This window comes from Bufo gargarizans, chromosome 1, assembly GCF_014858855.1.
Source record: "Bufo gargarizans isolate SCDJY-AF-19 chromosome 1, ASM1485885v1, whole genome shotgun sequence".
NCBI classification, from domain to species: domain Eukaryota; kingdom Metazoa; phylum Chordata; class Amphibia; order Anura; family Bufonidae; genus Bufo; species Bufo gargarizans.
The window spans coordinates 753,231,343-753,249,416 of NC_058080.1; the positions used below are offsets into that span (position 1 = coordinate 753,231,343).

The 18,074-nt window shown below is 42.5% G+C and overlaps 1 protein-coding gene and 1 long non-coding RNA gene across 3 annotated transcripts; both read right to left on the reverse strand.

Annotated features, from left to right (window-relative positions):
• Window positions 1-1,700: 1,700 nt before the first annotated feature.
• LOC122925134 (zinc finger protein 630-like) lies at window positions 1,701-9,147 on the reverse strand. The gene is made up of 4 exons (XM_044276663.1): window positions 9,091-9,147; window positions 8,943-9,007; window positions 8,153-8,495; window positions 1,701-3,189 (listed from the first exon to the last, which is right to left on the reverse strand). Exons 1-4 carry the CDS (start codon window positions 9,122-9,124, stop codon window positions 2,588-2,590), a joined length of 1,044 nt encoding a protein of 347 aa, XP_044132598.1. The 5' UTR covers window positions 9,125-9,147; the 3' UTR covers window positions 1,701-2,587.
• Window positions 9,148-9,310: 163 nt separating this feature from the next.
• LOC122925154 lies at window positions 9,311-13,266 on the reverse strand. 2 transcript variants are annotated; one of them, XR_006387537.1, is made up of 4 exons: window positions 13,163-13,266; window positions 10,097-10,248; window positions 9,608-9,753; window positions 9,311-9,477 (listed from the first exon to the last, which is right to left on the reverse strand). It is a non-coding gene; the product is annotated as an uncharacterized LOC122925154 (long non-coding RNA). The 2 variants fall into 2 exon arrangements; XR_006387536.1 differs by lacking the exon at window positions 13,163-13,266 and adding an exon at window positions 11,048-11,246.
• Between the last annotated feature and the right edge of the window lie 4,808 nt (window positions 13,267-18,074).

Genomic DNA, 18,074 nt, shown 5'->3' on the forward strand with positions numbered 1-18,074 from the left:
AAGACCTAAATCTTCAAATGCTACAGATGATTTTTTTTTACAATCCTCGCCAACGGGGCATCGACTCTAGGTGTTTTATCCCAGGAACAGGAGTCTTCTTCCGTAAAAGGGTATTTCCTTTTAAATACGCTGGATGTAGCTTGTCTTTTTTCTGGGTTTTTCCATTCATTTAGGATAAGCTTTGTAATATTATTGTGAACAAGGAAGACTCTTTGTTCTGTCTGCCAGACCCGGAAACATTTGATCTTGCACAGACAGGGGTTCTTTTGACTTGTTATAGTAGCCCTAACATTTTTTAAGAGAGATTCTGTCTCCTCAATGGAACATAACGGCTGACCTGATGTATCCCCTGACATACTAGAGTCAGATTCTGAGGATAGTTCTCCTTCATCACAATCTGAATCCTTTTCCTCCAGTGGAGAAGATAAAGCATTAGATGTGGATGGCTTTGGGAAAACTAGAGCCAGTTGTGCTTCAAAAGCAGCCCTAACCTCTAATTTTATTAATTACCTAATATTTACCACCAGGGAGGGAGACTCTTCAGACACTACTTTGCGAGTACATTTTGCACATAATGCCCTTTTTACAAGAAGCAGAAAGAGTCCTTTTGCATAGGGGGCATCTCCTCTTTTGTGATGACTCCCTGCTGGCTTTAAACTCTCCATACCCTAGAAAAGATTGAGAAGAGGAGCCATATATCAATCAGAGGAATAAATCCTATCCAGAGAGCCGTCACCACGGGAAAGGAACCCCACCTGGAACACCCTGTGCCAGAAAAGGGGTGATAAAATATGATAAAACACCTCAGGGATGAGGCTTACTGGGCTGGAAGGCTTTGAGGGATCAGTGAACTTGCAGGAAGACTCCCTTTCCGACTGCAGGGACATGTCAACTGCCGGCACACTACAGCTGCCATGCAAAATCTCCCTGCTGCCTTTTAAAATGTGCCACTTCCTCTGAGTATGACATCAGACGCACATCCAGTGTCTGACGTGACCACTGCCAGCTGACGCCTATAGGCGCATTCACAGAACAGTCTTCGGCCTAATGAACACCCCTGTATCCACTTCCCCATGCTTCTACCTCACCTGTTTAGAAGCTTAAGAGCCCAGGATTGCTGGCATCCACTGGGCTTACACAGAGAGGTGGGGAGAGCCTGACAAAGCTCCCCGATCCTCCTCCTGCAGAAGTCCTGCAATCCTCAGCACTGATCCACCTACATCCCAAGGGACAGGAAACAACTGGAGCAGGTAAGAGGGAAGAGGCTTTGAAGTGCTGGTCTCCTAATTGTTTCCTGTCCCTGGGGAGGCGGGATACCCTCCGGGTGGTGCCATTGTGGAGGTGTGGGGAAAGTACATTTCTTCTGGGAGGACATTCCCTCTGAGGACGTGGTGGAATGCCCCTCTCCAGCTGGCCCCAATTCCACTATTGTTCCATTCCACTGCTCCCTTAGAAGACGCTGTGTCACGGATGAGGTAAAGGAGTAAACACCACACCGACAACCAGGGAGGAAGGGAAAAGCCACTAGGCCTCAACGCTAGGGAAGGAAAAGGGTCACCACCTACTCGTAGCCCTGACTCCTAACCGTATGGGCACCCCTAGAAGGTAGAAATGCCCATACACAGGAACCTGGAGACCCTGAGGAGCCCTAAAGATATTGGCAGGGCTGTGACAACCCGTTCCTTCCAAGATGAAGGAACAAGAGTCTCCCTAAGGCCTAGTAACCACAACCAAGGGGAAAAGACAAAATACAAACAAGCGAGACACTTAGCTTCTGTTGTAAAAGGATGAGCAGGAACTCAGGGAGAACCACACTCCAGCTCTTTCCAAAACCAAATGAAGCAATCTACCGCATAGTCAGAAGGGTGGGGTCAGACTATAAAGGGTAGAAGTGATGACCACTGAGCAACAGCCGAGACAAGGGAAGTGGCCATTAACGCTATCAACACAGAATCAAGAAAAATCAAGGAGGCTGTTTGATTCCTCCACGCTCAGCCAGTCTCCTTGATCTCCTGACATCAGTCACCTGAGGGACCATGACACGCTGGCAGAGAAAGGGCAAACTTACCAGCCCTAATATACATCACTACTTGTAGCAAAACAAGCCTTTCCTCTAGCATGCCATCTACAATAGAGGTACAAGCGCAGCTGAAAAACTTCATGTATATAGAGAAACTAGAGGCTAAGGGCAAAACTAAGACTAAAAGCTTCTTCCAATGCTGGAGGAAGTTTATTATAACAGCATTGTCTCAGGAGGAAATAAATACATTAATGTATCCATTTACAAACTCAATCTGGTACCACACAGAGGTCTTGAAAGGAATATTGGGACCCTTGAAACGAATCACAGGGGACGGAGGGAGCGGGAGGCGCTAAAGGGGGAAAAAGCTAACCATACTATATAATCAATACGGTATCTCAATTCATGGACTTCTATGATCTCAGATGTAGCTGCCTGTCTGTTATGTTAATGTATGGAGTTTATTTTCACCCTTGCATGTATGGTGTGCATGACACACTTGAAAATTTGTTACATTTATGAGAAATAAAAATAAATTGCTTTTCTAAAGAAACATTTCCAAAATTCTTAACATGAAAATGGCTTTTCCCCTGTGTGAGTTTGTTGATGTTTAACAAGTTGTGGTTTCCAAGTAAAACATTTCCCACATTCTGGACATGAAAATGGCTTATCTCCTGTGTGAATTCTTCGATGTGCAACAAGTGTCGTTTTCTGTGCAAAACATTTCCCACATTCCGGACATGAAAATGGCTTCTCTCCTGTGTGAATTCTTTTATGTGCAACAAGTGCTGTTTTGTGTGTAAAACATTTCCCACATTCTGGACATGAAAATGGCGTCTCCCCCGTGTGAATTCTCTGATGGTCAACAAGTTGTGATTTCCAAGCAAAACATTTCCCACATTCTGAACATGAAATGGTCTTCTTCCCTGTGTATGTTCTTTGATGTTTAACATCCCTTCTGTGACTTTTATTCTGCTTTACAGTCTGTGATGAATCAGGAGATAGAAGATGTTTAAATGGATCAAACGAGCAAACTTGACTGTGCAGAGCTGAGGGTATATCCGAGATAATGGCATGCTCTTCATTTGTGTCTTGTACGAGAGCATGACCAATTGCTTTAAAAGATGAAGATAGCAGATGTTCCTCTGAGCTCCTGGTACAGTCCCCTGCTGAGAATAAACAAAACTTTAAATACTATAACCTTGAAAATTAAATAAATTGTTTCATTGTGCTAAACATATAAAAAGGGATGAAACAACAAGTACAATAAGCATGAACAAGATAAGTTACACACTGGTACAAGGAAAGAGAGAGGACCCTGGATGTTTTAGAAAAATTTTATATTAAGAATTTCATACAAATTGCAAGGTTCTGTGTGTAGAAAAATGCTGGCTGAACCTGCCTACCCTTTAATGAAGGGGTACACAACCTGTCATCCGAGGGCCACATGTGGCCCTTAATATCATTCTGTGTGATCCCCAACCATCTGGTAACAGACATGTATGTCTATGTCTTGTGGCTCTTCACGTGCATTTTGATGTATTCTCCCATTAGATGGGAATCCTGGAGGTGTAACCAGACATTCATAGTATATACTGTATGTACAATACATAAATACAGTATTTCAGTTGGTAATACACCTTTAACTTATTTTTAGCCCCCTGAATTCAGTCCGACAGTGTTGCGCCCAACCAGAAAAAGTTGTACCCCCCTGCTTTAATGTGTAGAAGGAACCGGCAGTTAGATTTTGTCACTTTCAAATATTTGTTCTTGGGGAGATTAGCTGCCGTCAGAGATGTTTCCCCCATTCAGAAAGTATACAGTTTGGCCGAGCCACTGGGACATATGTATGGGAAGGATACTAGAAGCTGTCAGCCAAATGAACTTTCTGAAGTATATCGTCAGCTTAGAGGGAATGCGTGATCGGAAAAGACCTATTGTTTAAATTACATTCTTAGGTTTAACATATTTTTTGTAGAATTTTTGGTCAGATTTAGTTTTTTTTTATAATTTTTCCATAAAATTATAAATTTTATCCTATTGTCACGATCCCTACTCAATAGGTCACGTCACTGGGGTGAATTATTCTAGTGAGCTCATCAAGTTACCACAGAAATTCCCACCCACCTATTCTAGATGACGGAATTATGCTAACTTACTCCCCTAGATTCTAACACCCCAATATTTTCTATCACAATAGCTGCCACCACCTATACTATAAGGCAATAGGGGCCTATACTCAGATATTCTCTCAACCCAAATTTAACACAGGTTATCTATATGGGACCTAAAATCCTCTGAAACACTACTGGTAACGTTATTCCCTCCAAAAGAGCAAGTTCTATAAGACCACAATTAAGGGACTTCGGTCCGGCCTTCTAGGACGTCTGATATTATTCAGGTTTCTGCCCCACTGTCCCAGAAGACTGACTGAGGTGGCAATATGAATCACGGCGATTCCTCGCTGTATGACAGGGACTGCGGGTACAGGTATGATCCCATAATCTGAGTCGCTTTGGTCATATAGACACCAAATATGATAGAGTTATGAATTCCAGAAGGCCAGATCCTGAATACCGAGAAATGCCTCCTGTCCAGTATGGCACGCATAGACTCTGCCCGAAGCCCATGTCAGGCTGAACGCAATTATTAGGGTTCTGAGGCTGTGGGTGCCATGAGGTCGAAGTTATTGCTTCTGATATTATTTCATTCATCTACTGAATGGGTTAGACCACCCACTGGTCTAGCAGCCAACATGTCTAGGGTGGCTGTGCATTTTAAGTATCCCCCTCCCAGGTCTTCATTAGGATGTCCAAATGGTTTTCCATTAGCAGGTCTGTGCTAAATGGGGGCTTCCTCTGATAATGTGGAGTTTCTCACCTAGTCTTCAGACGGGCTGGCATTGAGAGGCACCATTTGCATTTGCTTAATAGATCAATTAGCCACTGCTATATAATCAGCTATTGATAATGTAAGTCTAGGAGAATATGAGATCTGTCTATTTACCTCCGATTTAGTTACACCGTTACCTCTTAATTGCTGCCGCTGCCACCACCCTCCTCCTCCTCTGATCTTAGCTCCTCCTCAGGACCCTGATCCGAACTCGATGTCATGTCCAACACACAATCATCATCTTCAACCTCCACGTCCCTTTTATCAGACTGTGATATGTTATTGTGGGCTTTTTGGCTCCCCTCCAGATTCCCTTCTCTGTATTTTTCCCAAGAGCCACTGTCGGTACCATTGCCCTTACTTCCACCTCCGTGGCTACAAATGCTACTACTATCACTACAGCTATGCATGGAATGCCTTATCTCCTCATGGCAGTCCAAACACTGACTGTTCTCACACAAGTCATCAACAAGGAGACTATCATGGGGTTTTGTTGCGTCTTTGTGGAAAAAAAGATGGCATCCCACTAGGTGTGGCCAGTGCAGACAGAGAGGATGCAACTGAATGGCTTCTCTAGGGTTGCAAGGAGTAGGAGAAGGAAAAATATGGTGTACCCCATGGCATGGTGTCAGACTCAAAGCTGACATCCAAATCATCTGGCTGTGACTGAGAGGAGGAGTGAGCGATGCACATGCACATGCACAATTTCATCCTATTTGCCTTCAATAATAAAGTAGCACCTATCAGAAGCAAGGCGGAACTGTGGCCTTCTACTAATACTGGCCAAATAGCTGGTGCTGCTACTACCCACATTGTGACTCTCGGATGACAAGGCCTGGGTCTTTCGTTTTCCATAGTTTTGTTTTCTAGACATTTATTATGAGGCCTATAAATTAAAAGTCAGTTTCCGATAAATAAAATCATGGGTATGGTACACAGATTATTATACTGTACTAGTAAAATTGCAAGTGTTTTTTTCTTTTTCTTTGCAAATTTTGCTGTAAATTTGCAGTAAATGTGTTTGACCTACCAGGCCTATTGCAGTAATGCATTCACTAAAAAAAGATTTAACAATGCAATTTTTGCAGTAGAAAGTCTTTGAACTACATGTTCAATACCACGGGTATAAAAATTGTGTTTTTGCCATGAAATGCTTTTGCTATAATGTAATGCATTTAATAACATGGGTATATCGCACTGAAATGGTTTTTAGAAAAAAAAAAAAAAGTGCACTTCCTCGGCAGAATACTATTGAGGTGCTGGAAATAAGCCTATGAACTGTAGAAATTTGAGGATATTTTCTTTTTTAAAAGCTGCCTGTTGATATACAGAAAAAAAATATATATTTTTTTCTCAAAAGGGGTTTTGTAATGTGGAACTAAATGCCAGCCAGAAGCTGTATTAAACACACAACTGGCTGACCAGCACTAATTATATCCCCTTAGTCTTTCCATATAACGTCCCTTTCACAATACATTAGTGGCTTGTGTCTGTAATAGCTTTTTGTCACACACTGCCACATAACACCCTTCCAGGTCACAAACTGAAGACAGAATGGCGAGTCTCAGCCTGATTGGCTGATCCAGTCTGTCTGTCAGCCTTTGAGCCAAATAGTGTAGGTCACGGACAAATCTAATTTCCCCTCAAAAGCAGGGAAACAGAAGAGAGAGAGCGCACAATAGTGTAATATGTTTGTTTAACCGGATACGAATGTCAAAGTGAGAAATATTCAGACTCACCTTACAAAGTTGTGCTCCGGCAGGCACAACTCTACTTGAAGCTTAATCAAAAATAAGACCTCTAAACCAAGACTGCAGCCGCAGATTCTGAAGTCTCTCGGATGGGATGTCCAGTCCCCCAAAAGAAATTTGTAGTAGAAGAAAGAGGTTCTGCGTCGGCGCGAAATCACTGGTGAAAGCGGTCTTAAAGATGAATTTTTCTTTTATTCAGAAACTCTGAATAAAAGAAAAATTCATCTTTAAGACCGCTTTCACCAGTGATTTCGCGCCGACGCAGAACCTCTTTGAGCCAAATAGGACAATCCCCCCACCACCACCTTCCTACCAGTCTCATATCATCCTCCATCTTCTTCATCCCCCATGGTTTTCCCCGCTAATATTCCTAGAAAAACTGTGCCGATCGCCGTTTTTTACATGATTTATCGGAAACAAGTCAAAGATCTTCAGACTTGTTTGGCAGATAAATTTTTTGACATTCATAACAAATCCAATCAGTACAGAATCGATTCGCTCATCTCTAAGGTTATTTTCTGATAACACATTCCTTTTAAGACGATTTAAGTGATGGCAAAACAGATCACAATCTAACAATAGTCCTCACAACAAGGACCAGTAGATCATGATTACTGTTCATTGAAGTGAGCTTTGGATCATAGACCCATCTCCATACAGCATTCAAATGTATGGGCTTCGCAGAGGCGAGACTTCGTTGAATAACTTCAGACTTTGATTATTTAACTTGAAAACCATTTTAAAACTGGGATCCGAAGTTGGATTCGTTAACCAGGTACCAGCTGGTATCGAAGCAGACTTTGGATCCGAGTTTTAAATGGCTTTCAAGTTAAATAATGAAAGTCCGAAGTACTGAATATAGAGACGGGTCTCCGTACAGCATTCAAACTAATCGACTTCGGCTCTATGATCTTCACTCAACACTAATCATGGTTTTAGGCCATCAAACTGTTCTCTTGCAGTTTTTCACTTCTGCATTGAAGCCAGCATCTTCATAGGGTCATGTTCTCTTCTGTCTCAAGGATCTTCACCGAAGGGTCACGTGACCAAACATCCTGCTGTATATACACACAATGCCATAACAACACACAGCCTGGACACTAGGTGGCAGGATAGCAGGGGACATAAGTCAAAGATCTCAGGCTGTACTGAATGGATGCACATTACAGTAAAACAAACTATTATAGAGCACTGAGGCAGATAATAGGCACCAATTGAAAGACACAGTAATAAACCATAGAAATAACTGTTAAGCACAATTTTAGAAAGGTCGGGGTGGGGTTTATCCTCACCTTCCAAGTCTAATAAGACCAATTTGTTCCTTAGTATCAAAATTAGGCAAATGCTTTTCCCTCATCAGTACTGACTAAGATAAATAAATCGGCCTTCTTCACATAGGTGTATTTTACTTTAACTGCATGTGTTTTCACCTGTAACAGTCTGATAGTTTTATACATATTTATCATGTATTTTAGTGGTTTCAACTCACCTGGGTGGTTATCTGTAGTAATTTCTTCCTTACACTGGTCATCACTCCACATATATGTCTCTGTAGAAATTTCTTCCTTACACTGGTCATCACCCCTCACATATGTCTCTGTAGAAATTTCTTCCTTACACTGGTCATCACCCCTCACATATGTCTCTGTAGAAATTTCTTCCTTACACTGGTCATCACCGCTCACATATGTCTCTGTAGTAATTTCTTCCTTACACTGGTCATCACCGCTCACATATGTCTCTGTAGAAATTTCTTCCTTACACTGGGCATCACCCCTCACATATGTCTCTGTAGAATTACTATTGCTCAGATCTTTATCCACATTCAAAAGCTGCAAAACAAACATAATTATCAGAGTCAGAGTCAATCATACAAATAACTTAACATTTTCAAGAAGAATAGAGAGGATCATTAATTATCACGCGAACCAAAAAAAACAGCACTATTTATCTTATGGCTGTAGATCTCCGAAAGCAGAACATAGGTATTAGATGATGGCTCAATGAACATGCATCAAGTTAATTCAGTGGAGGAAGTTGGCCTTCAGTGATGTTTGACTTAGGAAAAAGGGAGGAAAAGATAGAAATAAATCCATCCAGTTGGTTTCTTATTCCTGCTGCCAGTATCCATAACCAGAACATTGAAAGGCATCTTTATTCCCATCATCTCACCACTTTTCATTAAACATATATAAAACATACAATATAATGGGATGAAACAGGACTGAACACAAGGACTTCACGGCCTTCTACAGACCATAGGGAATATCTCCATCTACCTGATGATCCTGAGGAAGAAGAGGACTGGGACATCTCTCTGGTGTTGTTTTCATACTGGATCTTCCTGTAGGAGACACATACAGTGACTTGATTCATTATTTACATACAGATAATTAAAGGATGGGTGTATTTAGTCCTGTTTATTACCTGGTGATGTGAGGGGCTGGTGGTTCTCCATCATGACGTCCTCGTACAGATCCTTGTGTCCTTCTACATACTCCCACTCCTCCATGGAGAAATAGACAGTGACATCCTGACACCTTATAGGAACCTGACAACACAATGACACCGTCATCACCCAGACCCCTCCAGTGCTGTTACTGTGTAATGTCCCAGCATTCCCAGCAGTGTCACCTCTCCAGTCAGCAGCTCAATCATCTTGTGGGTAAGTTCTAGGATCTTCTGTTCATTGATCTCCTCATGTATCAGGGGGTGAGGTGGAGGACCTGTGATTGGGCTCAGGGTTCTTCCCCATCCTTCATACACAGGAGCCTGACAGTGCTCACTAGAGGTCTTCTTCGCCACTGTGTAATTCTGGATATGGGGAGACACAGTAATAAATATCACTACTGACATTTCCAGAGTCCATCACCTCTACAGCCATGTCCATCTGTTATTACCATAGATAAGAATGGTGTAATGTGACATCATCAGAATCTCTCACCTCTCCAGTAAGTTGGAAGAGTATCTCTAGGGTGAGAGTTAATATCCTCTCTGCCATCTTGTCTCTGTCCCCATCCATGATGGGTCAATCAGAAAAATTCTGTTCAATGGAAGATATTAACTGAGAGGATTCTATATTGTAGGAACCTAAATGGAAAGAGGAAGAAACAATGTAAAAAACCAGACATAATTCCATGTAAAAATACATGAATTTGTTAAGGGAAACATTTAAGGAGATATTTCAGAGTAGATGTTGTAGCTTCTCTCCTCCTCACACCTCCACATCAGCAAGGACAGGAGGCAGGGGCGCAGCTATAGGGGGTGCAGAGGTAGCAGTCGCTACCGGGCCCAGGAGCCTGAGGGGGCCCAAAGACCCTTGTGCTGCATAAGAAGACACACAAAGCACTGAGGGAAGGGGGGCCCCAAGTCTAACTCTTGTACCGGGGCCCATGAGCCTTTAGCTACTCCCCTGACAGGAGGGCTTACTCACCTTCCAGGGACAGCAAACATGGAAGTCAGCAATCAAAAGCCCTTCCCCTACACCTGATCCCGTTGTTTCCTGCCACGTGGGATACTGAGGGTTTCAGGCAGCAGCAGCAGTGTCTTCCCTCATCGTTTTGGGTGTCCTCCAAGAAGGCAGCCCTGTGATGTGGTGCAGATATTGGAAAGTTCAGTTGTGATGGGATCAGGCCACAGCTTCTGCAAACTGAGAATCCCTATCGGCAAAGGATTCCTTCTCCTTGTTTCCACCTCATTTCCGGTTATGACGTGTGATGCTTCATGTGTCTACGTCAGACGTATGCCAGTTTGGTGGCAGATCCATACTGTGTACTGTTTGCATCCTGTCGGACGCTGGTGACCCCTTTAAGGCCTCTACTTGAGTCTGCACATCCAATCAGAACCCAGTATGCTCCTTGTCTATTCCCCCCTTGCCCAGTACCATCCATGGCAGTATTATGCTGTGGCGGTGTTTAACTGTGGCTGAGATGGGGAGACTGGTCAGGGTTGAGGGAAAGCTGAATGGAGCAATGGAGAATCCCTGTACTTTGAAAATTTTTCTTTCAAATCTACTGCAATATTGGAGGACCACATCACGGAAGGAGAGCACCCACAAGGAAGGGGGGAATAGAGGAGGAGCATACTGGGCTCTGATTGGATGTGCAGACTTGTGTGGAGGCCTTAACAGGGTCACCAGGCTCCGACAGGATGCAAACAGTGCACAGTATGGATCTGCCACCAAACTGGCATACGTCCCAGGGATGGAATCCTCTGCCTCCCTCTGACGTAGACACATGAAGTGTTACAAGTCATAATGGAACCGGAAATGAGGTGGAAACAAGGAGTAGAAGGAATCCTTTATCAATAGGGATTCTCAGTTCAAGAGCCATCTCAGACATATCGCCAGGATATGCCATCAGTGTCACACTGGAGAAGAACCCACCTCGGGGACACACTCCCATCTCCAGAACAGAGAATAAGAAGTGATATAAGCAGCTGTGCATGTGCAGGAGTCTCGTGTGTTGGACCCCCCACCGATCAGACACTGACGACCTTTTCTGAGGATAGGTGATCAGTAAAAATATCTCAGAAAATCCTTTAAAAAAAAAAGATTCAATAAATTCCCATCATTTAGCAAAAGCGTGTAATAAAAATGGACATGTCTACCTGGTATCATCGTTATAGTTCTGGTCCATGTAAAACCGTTATCATATTTAACTCCAATTCTTATTTTTTCCCTCCTGCCTTCCAAGAGCTATAATGTTTTTAATTTTCCATCAGCGCAGCCATACAAAGGATTGTTTTTCACAAAACGAGTTGTTCTTATTCGTGGCAGCATTCACTGTTCAATGTAATGTATGGTGAAAAATTATATGTGGACTGGAAATGTGCAATACTGACCTCCCCCGATCCCCACCATAAAGTCACTGGGTGCCCCAATCCTTACATGACTGTGAGCAGACACTTACCTCCTGCAGAGCAGCCCTGTGGTTGTTCTGTGCTTACAGGACCTGTGAAGATGTCACAGTCATGTGATCAGTCACATGTGTGGGAGGAGTCAGGAATCACATGACCAGGTATTTATCTGTAGATTCTGAAGCCTAGTGAGTAAAACGACCTTGTGTGATGTCATGACCATGTGACCATGTATGGGCGGAGTCAAGCCTTCAGCTGTGCTCTTTGAGGAGATTCAGATTCTTCTTGACAATAAGAAGCGCGTCCTCCTGAGGTGATAGAGATGTCTGCGCCGCCTGAGACACATCTGTACTGCTCCACACACGCGGCTCTGCTAGGGTTGCCACCTTTTCTTCAAGCCAAACCCGAACACTTTAGCACCTCGCGGACGATATATCGGTGCATCATAGACGATACCATTTTTTTGGTAGAGAATACGAGTACTGGTATTTTTTTTTCTGGGTACTCGCTGATACTGGTGCTTTTGTACCATAAGGATCCATTCACACGTCCGTAAGTGTTTTGCGGATCTGTAATTTGCGGACCACACATCACAGACACTATAATAGAAAATGCCTTTTCCAGTCCGACATTGCGGACAAGAATAGGACATGTTCTATTTTTTCAGGAACGGAATTGCGGATCCCGAAAATGCGGATTCGCATCCGTTCCAGCCCCATTGAAAGTGAATGGGTCCGCAAATTGCGGAAACGAATGCGGACCCAAATTACGGACGTGTGAATGGACCCTAACTATCAGGAAGGCGGGCAGCGGATCATGACCCATCGCCTGGCTTCCTGCTTTCCCGTGAAGACGGCATTCAAGTGAAAGAACACCGGCTTCAGAGGCAACCTAGCTTCCTGACCAATCAAGAAGAGGGGCGGCAAGTCATGATTTCAATCCGCTTCGCGATTGGCTAGGAAGCCGGATTCACTTTTTTGTAGGCAGCGTACCTTCCTGACCAATCAGGAGGCCGGGACATACTGCCCAGCTTGCTGATTGGTTAGGAAGCCAGGCTGCCTAGCAACAAGTGAAGCAGGCTTCCTAGCCGATCAGGAAGCCAGGAGGCGGATGATAACCCACCTCCCGGCTTCCTGATTGGAAAGGAAGTCGGCTGTATGCTCCCTTGGTGCTGCCAGTCAGAGGGACAACTCCCTCCGACCGGAAGTTCCAATATCAGGGAAGGTATCGGAGCATTTAGGCGAGTACAAGTACTCGCCCAAATACTCTGTATCGGCAGCAATATTAGTATCGGTATCGGTAGTTCGGTGCATCTGTAGTGCAATCCCATTTTATTGATCTTTGTCATTGAAACGACAAGTGCATTTCTGGGCCTGATGAAGGGGACCCTGCACGGCCCCAAAAGCACTTGTCGATCGGACGACAACTATCAATAAAATGGATTTTGCACTAACATGAAATTTGGATGTCTGTTTTGGACGATATGTATTACTGCACATATAAGATGCCCCCCAAAAAACATGTCACTGGTTACCTGGGGGATTTTTTTATGGGGGCATGTTTTATGTGCAATACTAACAAGTGCCGTGCCCCCCCCCCCCAATTAATATTTTTTATTAAACACTTCAAATGTTTTAAATACCTTTTTTAGAAGTTCAGAGGTCCAGGTGTGCGGAGAAGGACGGCAGTCACGGCGTTGGTTGCAGGCAGTGACCCCCAGACGAAAAGAAGAGGAAACTGCTGGAGCAGCTCCACGCGCAGGCTGCCGGACAGAATGATTTCCCCCTCTCTCTCTGATGTCACTTCCTCTCACTAGCAGAGAGAAGGAAGGGAGGGAGTACTATATATATATATATACACACACACACACATACACAGCTCTGCGCTGCATGCTTTATATATACACAGCTCTGCGCTGTATGCTTTATATATACACAGCTCTGCGCTGCATGCTTTATATACACACAGCTCTGTACTGTATGCTTTATATATACACAGCTCTGTACTGTATGCTTTATATATACACAGCTCTGCGCTGTATGCTTTATATATACACAGCTCTGTGCTGTATGCTTTATATATACACAGCTCTGTGCTGTATGCTTTATATACACACAGCTCTGTACTGTATGCTTTATATATACACAGCTCTGTACTGTATGCTTTATATATACACAGCTCTGTACTGTATGCTTTATATATACACAACTCTGTACTGTATGCTTTATATATACACAGCTCTGTGCTGTATGCTTTATATATACACAGCTCTGCACTGTATGCTTTATATATACACAGCTCTGCGCTGTATGCTTTATATATACACAGCTCTGCGCTGTATGCTTTATATATACACAGCACTGTGCTGTATGCTTTATATATACACAGCTCTGTACTGTATGCTTTATATATACACAGCTCTGTGCTGTATGCTTTATATACACACAGCTCTGTACTGTATGCTTTATATATACACAGCTCTGTGCTGTATGCTTTATATATACACGGCTCTGCACTGTATGCTTTATATATACACAGCTCTGCGCTGTATGCTTTATATATACACAGCTCTGCGCTGTATACTTTATATATACACAGCTCTGCACTGTATGCTTTATATATACACAGCACTGTGCTGTATGCTTTATATATACACAGCTCTGTGCTGTATGCTTTATATACACACAGCTCTGTACTGTATGCTTTATATATACACAGCTCTGTGCTGTATGCTTTATATATACACGGCTCTGCACTGTATGCTTTATATATACACAGCTCTGCGCTGTATGCTTTATATATACACAGCTCTGCGCTGTATACTTTATATATACACAGCTCTGCACTGTATGCTTTATATATACACAGCTCTGCGCTGTATGCTTTATATATAGAAGAAGAAGAAGACGACCCCAGAAGTCCCCCAGCCTATATAGCAAGGACAATGCCTATAATATTTTAAATAAATGTTGGGGGATACCTGAAAGAAGGTAACTCGGTACAAGCTCCGAGTATAATGGCAGAAAACAGAAGAAAGGAGCTTAGAGTACCAATAATTAGAAAAATATATACGTTTTTATTGAGTTCACGATAAAAAACACACATGTAGTGAATGCCAAGGACAGGGTAAGGGAGCAGGGAAAGAAAAAACGAGCGCCACCCTGGACGGACACACTGGTCACAAAATATAATGATCTATCGATTGTATTACTGCAGATATGGGAAAAACAAATAATGTGTGGTACAATGACCAACCCATAAATACAGACATGATAAATTATTTAATGTAAAGGGTGAGTGAAGATCAGATGTGGGCAGACCGCCATGGCTGTAGTGCATAAAATATGGTACAAGGGACATAGGTCATACAAAAATGTGTAAACAATGTACCAAAAAATAGACAGTGATAGACCAAGTGAGATAGCTCAACATTGGCAGCACATAGCCATGGCTGGGAACCTGTGATCAGACACTCACCAGTATGGGACCAAGTGTGAACGGAGAACCAGGATGGCGCTACCCCAACGCGCGTTTCGGCATGCCTTCGTCAGTGCAGAGCTTTATATATACACTGCTCTGCACTGTATGCTTTATATATACACAGCTCTGCACTGTATGCTTTATATATACACAGCTCTGCGCTGTATGCTTTATATATACACAGCTCTGCGCTGTATGCTTTATATATACACAGCTCTGTGCTGTATGCTTTATATATACACAGCTCTGTGCTGTATGCTTTATATATACACAGCTCTGCGCTGTATGCTTTATATATACACAGCTCTGCACTGTATGCTTTATATATACACAGCTCTGCACTGTATGCTTTATATATACACAGCTCTGCGCTGTATGCTTTATATATATACACAGCTCTGCGCTGTATGCTTTATATATACACTGCTCTGCACTGTATGCTTTATATATACACAGCTCTGCGCTGTATGCTTTATATATATACACAGCTCTGCGCTGTATGCTTTATATATACACTGCTCTGCACTGTATGCTTTATATATACACAGCTCTGCGCTGTATGCTTTATATATACACAGCTCTGCGCTGTATGCTTTATATATACACAGCTCTGCGCTGTATGCTTTATATATACACAGCTCTGCACTGTATGCTTTATATATACACAGCTCTGCACTGTATACTTTATATATACACAGCTCTGCGCTGTATGCTTTATATATACACAGCTCTGCGCTGTATGCTTTATATATACACAGCTCTGTACTGTATGCTTTATATATACACAGCTCTGCGCTGTATGCTTTATATATACACAGCTCTGCGCTGTATGCTTTATATATACACAGCTCTGCACTGTATGCTTTATATATACACAGCTCTGCACTGTATGCTTTATATATACACAGCTCTGCGCTGTATGCTTTATATATACACAGCTCTGCGCTGTATGCTTTATATATACACTGCTCTGCACTGTATGCTTTATATATACACAGCTCTGCGCTGTATGCTTTATATATACACAGCTCTGCGCTGTATGCTTTATATATACACAGCTCTGCGCTGTATGCTTTATATATACACAGCTCTGCGCTGTATGCTTTATATATACACAGCTCTGCGCTGTATGCTTTATATATACACAGCTCTGCACTGTATGCTTTATATATACACAGCTCTGCGCTGTATGCTTTATATATACACAGCTCTGCGCTGTATGCTTTATATATACACAGCTCTGCGCTGTATGCTTTATATATACACAGCTCTGTACTGTATGCTTTATATATACACAGCTCTGCACTGTATGCTTTATATATACACAGCACTGTACTATATGCTTTATATATACAGAGCTCTGCGCTGTATGCTTTATATATACACAGCTCTGTACTGTATGCTTTATATATACACAGCTCTGCGCTGTATGCTTTATATATACACAGCTCTGTGCTGTATGCTTTATATATACACAGCTCTGTGCTGTATGCTTTATATATACACAGCTCTGTGCTGTATGCTTTATATATACACAGCTCTGTGCTGTATGCTTTATATATACACAGCTCTGCGCTGTATGCTTTATATATACACAGCTCTGCGCTGTATGCTTTATATATACACAGCTCTGCGCTGTATGCTTTATATATACACAGCTCTGTACTGTATGCTTTATATATACACAGCTCTGTACTGTACGCTTTATATATACACAGCTCTGCGCTGTATGCTTTATATATACACAGCTCTGCACTGTATGCTTTATATATACACAGCTCTGCACTGTATGCTTTATATATACACAGCTCTGTACTGTATGCTTTATATATACACAGCTCTGTACTGTATGCTTTATATATACACAGCTCTGCGCTGTATGCTTTATATATACACAGCTCTGCGCTGTATGCTTTATATATACACAGCTTTGCATTCAGGCCATATTATGTGTATCGCTCCTTCAATCGGCCTCTTCCTTTGGGGTTTCCTTTATGCATCTACAACTGCCACCCTGCTATGATGGAGATCGGAAAACCTGTTGTGGATTTTTGAATCAGTGCCTCCATCCACTTGGATTTAAATGTTCCCCACTGACCAGGCTAATGCCGCCTTCCTGTCCTTAGAAGCTTTAGGCTTAGTCACACCCCTGACGTGTAATCAGCTTGATTTCTTGCCGACCGTTAAGTCTATGAGGAGTCTACATGGTCGGCCTCCACAACATCTTTCTTATTGTGTCTTCGCCAAGGAAACCTTTTGATCACACAGTGTGCCATCCAGTTCTGCAGCCCCTCCTGGGAGTTTTCCTGTAACAACATGGCCCCGTGGCTGCATTTTGGAAGGGCCTGTCAGGGTGTGTTAAGGATGAATTAGCCGTTTTAGATCTTATGGCTACACTGGACGATTTAATCGCATTGGCCACATGTATTTGTCTGATTTCCTGGGAGAGGAGAACCCCATTATTAGCCCCTTTCTTCTAGGTGTCCTTGCTTCCTTTTTCTTCAACCTCTTCAGAGGAGCCCATGCAACTGGGTAAAGTCAAGCTATCTGAGGAAGAGTGCCAGCATAGATGCAGCAATAACGTATGTCCTGTGTATGTACTGTGGTGGCAAGGGTCACAATGTGAAGAATTGTCCATCCAAGGCAGTAAACTGTAGTTCTCAATTGGAGAGACGATCCTAAGTGAAGATACTTTCTCTTCAGAATAAACTATAGGTGCATCTCAAATTGGAATATTATTAAAAAAAGGTCATTTATTTCAGTAATTCAATTCAAAAAGTGAAACTCATGTTATATAGAGTGATGTATTTCAAGCACTCATTTCTTATAATGTTGATCATTATGGTTTACAGCTAATAAAAACCCAAAAGTCAGTATCTCTGAAAAATAGAATATTGAGAAAAAGTTCAACATTGTAAACTCATGGTGTCGAACTCTAATCAGTGTGAGAGGGTGACTGGAAAAGTAGTAGAGAATCGTTATATTTCGCCTAGGTTTCTTTCATATACCATGTACTACGCTACAGGAGGTGGATATCTCAACTAGGAAACCTGGGTGAGATATCAGAAATGTAG

What these genes read in the sequence shown, in the direction of transcription:
- LOC122925134 (XM_044276663.1), bottom strand. Translation starts at nt 9,124, where the DNA reads ATGATGGAGAACCACCAGCCCCTCACATCACCAG. An exon ending in CCAGCCCCTCACATCACCAG is followed by an intron (nt 9,008 to 9,090) that starts GTAATAAACAGG and finishes TGTCTCCTACAG; the next exon opens with GAAGATCCAGTATGAAAACA. An exon ending in TACTACAGATAACCACCCAG is followed by an intron (nt 3,190 to 8,152) that starts GTGAGTTGAAAC and finishes GTTTATTCTCAG; the next exon opens with CAGGGGACTGTACCAGGAGC.